General features: G+C 43.4%; 1 protein-coding gene across 1 annotated transcript; it reads right to left on the reverse strand.

The window, feature by feature from the left end:
• Nucleotides 1-1,095: 1,095 nt before the first annotated feature.
• Nucleotides 1,096-3,354, reverse strand: LOC119160941 (uncharacterized). Its single transcript, XM_037413224.2, has 4 exons — nt 3,177-3,354; nt 2,476-2,501; nt 2,049-2,114; nt 1,096-1,370 (listed from the first exon to the last, which is right to left on the reverse strand). The coding sequence occupies exons 1-4, from the start codon at nt 3,217-3,219 to the stop codon at nt 1,161-1,163; spliced, it is 345 nt and encodes a 114-aa protein (XP_037269121.1). The 5' UTR covers nt 3,220-3,354; the 3' UTR covers nt 1,096-1,160.
• Nucleotides 3,355-4,131: the final 777 nt, after the last annotated feature.

Here is a 4,131-nt window from a genome sequence, read left to right on the forward strand (position 1 = left end):
CTTGATGAAGGCCAGACTCCAGGCCAAAACGTCGAAATAAACCACGTTGTGATCGCTAACGGAGGATCTACTGGAATATATGTATATATATATATATATATATATATATATATATATATATATATATATATATATATATATATATATATATATATTATAACTAATTGTATTATGCTGTAAATAAATATCTATGTACCTTCAAGATAGTGACGCTCTGTTTCAGCATAAATAAAGTAAAATATCGCGCCGCAAAAATAGCACAAGGTTATTTTTCGTTATGTTCATGTTGAACAAACAAAAACTGTACTTTTCACGTGGTATCTTACGGTAGTTTTTGAACGTTAAACTACACATAATATTATTATTGTTTTTTTTTTTCACGTGGTTCGCAAAAAGTACCGCGCCGAAAGACTTGTCGAAATTGGTAGCGTCTTGAGTTCAGAAAAGTGAGCATACACTGAAAAACGAAGTTAAATGAAGGCGAACTTATTATGTAGGAGATTTATTTCATCCATAGTACGATATATCTTGCTCTTTTTTAGCGTCTAGTTTATACAAATAGGAAGAACTAGTGGTGTACCCAATTGTGTACATAGCGTGTCAAAATGTTAGTGTTATGGGTTTGTTCACCTCGAAAGCCGTGCATCTCGAGAATTTGTTTCATATGGTGCGCTCCTTCAATGACGAAGAGAACGCTTAGATAGAGACTTTGCGTGGGTAGCCTGAAGGCTAAGTGGTGGTTAAGGGCCTGGCGCTTCATTGCATCCGTGTTCGTTTCAAGTCAATTATTTTACAAATGCTGTTTTACGTTCCCAAACCATGATATGAATAAAGAAGGCGTAGTAGAGGGCTCCGGAAATTCGGGCCATCTGGTATTTTCAACGTACACTGACATCACACCTGTATATGAGCCTCTACCTCTTCACCTCCATCAAAATGCGACTACCACTCCCGAGATCGAACATGAAACCTTTGGATCAGCATCCGAGCACTATATAGCCACTGATGCACCGAGGCGGACTTTCCATATCGATGAGTTGAAGGTTTCAAGTCATCGAAGTATTATGAAGAATGAATGAAAGAGGTGAACAATGCTTTAGGTTGATGAAGACATGTGTATTTCGAGGATGAATGGCACGCAAGTGACAATACGCAGACGTTTATCCGCGGTGGCGTCCTCCTAAGGGGATCTTGACGCCGACTCCCACTTGACCCTGGCCGTGGCTGCCAGTGGCTGGGTGCCTCTGGTGGGAACCCTCTCCCCAGATGGAGATGGTGGGTCCACGGTTGGGTCGGTAAATATCGTGGTGGATGCTGCCGCTCACGCTATGCTGGGACCCGGAGCCGCCTCCTTGCACATCGATCCGAGTCTGCGCAATATACGAGAATGCAGTCGTTGCGGATGGAAGCACCGCTCGCTATTTTTGCTTGTCCCTTTATGAACTTCACAAGAACGCAAAGCACTGTCCGAGAAAACTATGCACAATCATTCTGTATGCCTACTTCAGCCATGATGATGACGACGGCTAGTCGTAATGGCAAATGAAAGCTGAAGGCAATAGCTGCTGTGTGTTGCATATAAATGCCGGTATTGTGTACGAACGGACAGCCTTTTTAGCCGTACGGCAGCGTGTTCTCGCTGAAGCACGAGCATGAGGCCATTATTTCTAAGTAACCGCTAAGTATTTGAAGACATGAAAAATGCTGGAAGACAAGGTGTCGCTAGAGCTAACATTTCGGCAAGCGGTCTCTTGTAGAAGCAGTTTTGAGGATGCTGCTGCCAAGTACAAGGCTACCTGTCCAAAGGGTGGTTACAACAACATCGTGTGTTCAAGGAAGTTTCATCTCCTCAAGCTTTATGTTGCTTTGAACTTCTGTTTCGTTTGCGAAGTGTTTGCGCATATTCAAGGTGTGGAGTACCAACGAAGCACTGTTAGTTTAGAAATAGATGGCGGGAAGGATGAGGAGGAAGAGCTGAAGCAAACACTTCAGTGGTACTTCAGGCAGAAAAATATTGACAAATGTGGGCCGAACTGCTCATTGCGTACCCTTGGTGGTTGTGGAGCTTTGGGCAGGTCGATGCGTTGTGGTGGTACTCTAATCGTGTCAGGCCTCTGTAACAAAAAAAAGCATGTCAGGTTGTTTGTCTTAGCCCCACAGCCCCATAATCATGTGAGCAGAAGAGGTAAAGGCATGGCTTTACTTTACACAATTTGTTCAGAATCAAAGAACCAACACATCCGAAATAAGACTAGCAGCACTCCTAATTGAAGTGGAAGTCACCAAAAAAGTACATTGTCGGTCACATTGTTTCAAGGTGTCATGCAGGGCCTTTCTCGCTGAATTATAAGAATATTTAGGCCAATATTCATATGTGTACATTCGCTACCACGCTACTGATCAATTTTTATTTATGTTAAGTAACGCTTTATATTTTTCTAGATGTGCAAAATTTATGTGAGAAAGGTTGCTTACGTGTTGTGCGTTGATGAGGACAACCACTGAAAAGAAGAGAAAAAAAATGTATACTGTTTAACAGAGTGTTTTAAAATACGTGGTTCAAGGCATCATGCACATGTCTGCATATCTGTCCAGTTATCACGAGAAGACAATTATATGTTCACGCACGCTTATATGTCTCGGTTAACTGACCTTCCAGCATTTTGTTTTCAGGGTGCCTACCATGGTGGCTACGCAGTTAAGGTGCTGCTAAAGAACGCTGGTTCGATTTCCTACGCCACTGTAGCTGCTTTTGCTGGGGGCAAAGTGCGAAAAACGCCGATGTAGTTGCTGCGTTATTCATTATTGACTCGCTCTTTCAGCAAGTAAAATCCAATAGTTTATTATTTTAGAGGTTGTCAAAACACTGCATGGCGAAATTCACGCGAAGTACACTTCCTTACAAAAGGAAACGAGGCATATGAGGAAAAACAAACAAACAAATATCCTGCCATTTCACTCATGCTTCACGAAGAGAAAAAAGTTGGCGTTTCTATAATAGTCTATCGAATAGGATTACTGAATATTGATATTGCACGAATACGTAAAAATCAATTAGGAGCGCGCTTTCGTAAATACCACCAGCGTTATCACTTGAATCGCGTACGCAAATGAATGGGTTATGCTTCGGAAGTTTGTGAATACAGGTGGCTGACGACATCGAAGTTTTCTCTCACCCGACAAGATGAGCAAGCAGAGCAGGACAATTCTCGAAGACATGGCGTTGTCTGAAATTGAGCTAGCACTGGTGGCACCCTCTGTTGTTTCAGCAAAAGAAAGTCAGACACGGGTTCTACTCAGCCGCCGTGGCTTATAAGAGCCCCATGGGGCCGGGATGAAACGAGAGTGAGCGCGATCGGCCCGCGCTATCTGTTAGAACCTTGCACGCCGCGGGTATTTCCTGGACGGCACGTGTTGCACAGTATGAGCGGACGCAAATCGGCGAAGGCAGCCAGGAAAGACCCTCGCCCTTTCCGCCTTTCAGTCCACGTTACGTTGAACGCACTGAAATCCTTCTCGTGTATCGCACGATGTTGGCCACATGGTGAAACGACATTCTCAATATACCAGTGGACAGCGCGTTTCGTTACTACTATTTATTCACCGCACATTGTTTCTACTAGCCGATCCCAGCGACTGCTTTTCGACGTACTAACCATCATAATTGCAGTGCTTCAACATCCCAAAATCACTACATCAGACGCCGTCTTGGAGGCCTCCGGAAATTTCGACCACCTAGTGTTTTTTAACATGCACCTAAATTTACGCAAAGCATGGGCCTCCAGCGCTCCCGTCTCCATTAAAAAAGCAGCCATCGTGGGCAGGATTCAATCCCGTGACCTGCGGGTCAGCAGCCGAATACCTCATTCTCTACGCGACCACAGCGAATGACGTACTAACTATCTTGCGTAAAACAAGGAAATGGTCTTCAAGATGAGGTCGAGTGTATTACACTAATTTTCCCTCGATGTCTTGCGTTACTAAATTGTTTTGCGCGATGCCTTTATTATGTAAGACCAAATATAGTCACACCCGATTTTCCTTTTTAATTTTTCTTGACGCAGTTACTTATGCTACTTGAATATCTTTAGGAGCCTTACTTTAACGTGAAGTGAATGGAACGTGTATTTA

This window comes from Rhipicephalus microplus, chromosome X (assembly GCF_043290135.1).
Source record: "Rhipicephalus microplus isolate Deutch F79 chromosome X, USDA_Rmic, whole genome shotgun sequence".
Lineage (NCBI taxonomy): Eukaryota > Metazoa > Arthropoda > Arachnida > Ixodida > Ixodidae > Rhipicephalus > Rhipicephalus microplus.

What these genes read in the sequence shown, in the direction of transcription:
- LOC119160941 (XM_037413224.2), bottom strand. Translation starts at nt 3,219, where the DNA reads ATGTCTTCGAGAATTGTCCTGCTCTGCTTGCTCATCTTGTCGG. An exon ending in TCCTCATCAACGCACAACAC is followed by an intron (nt 2,115 to 2,475) that starts GTAAGCAACCTT and finishes TTTTTGTTACAG; the next exon opens with AGGCCTGACACGATTAGAGT. An exon ending in AAGCTCCACAACCACCAAGG is followed by an intron (nt 1,371 to 2,048) that starts GTACGCAATGAG and finishes TATATTGCGCAG; the next exon opens with ACTCGGATCGATGTGCAAGG.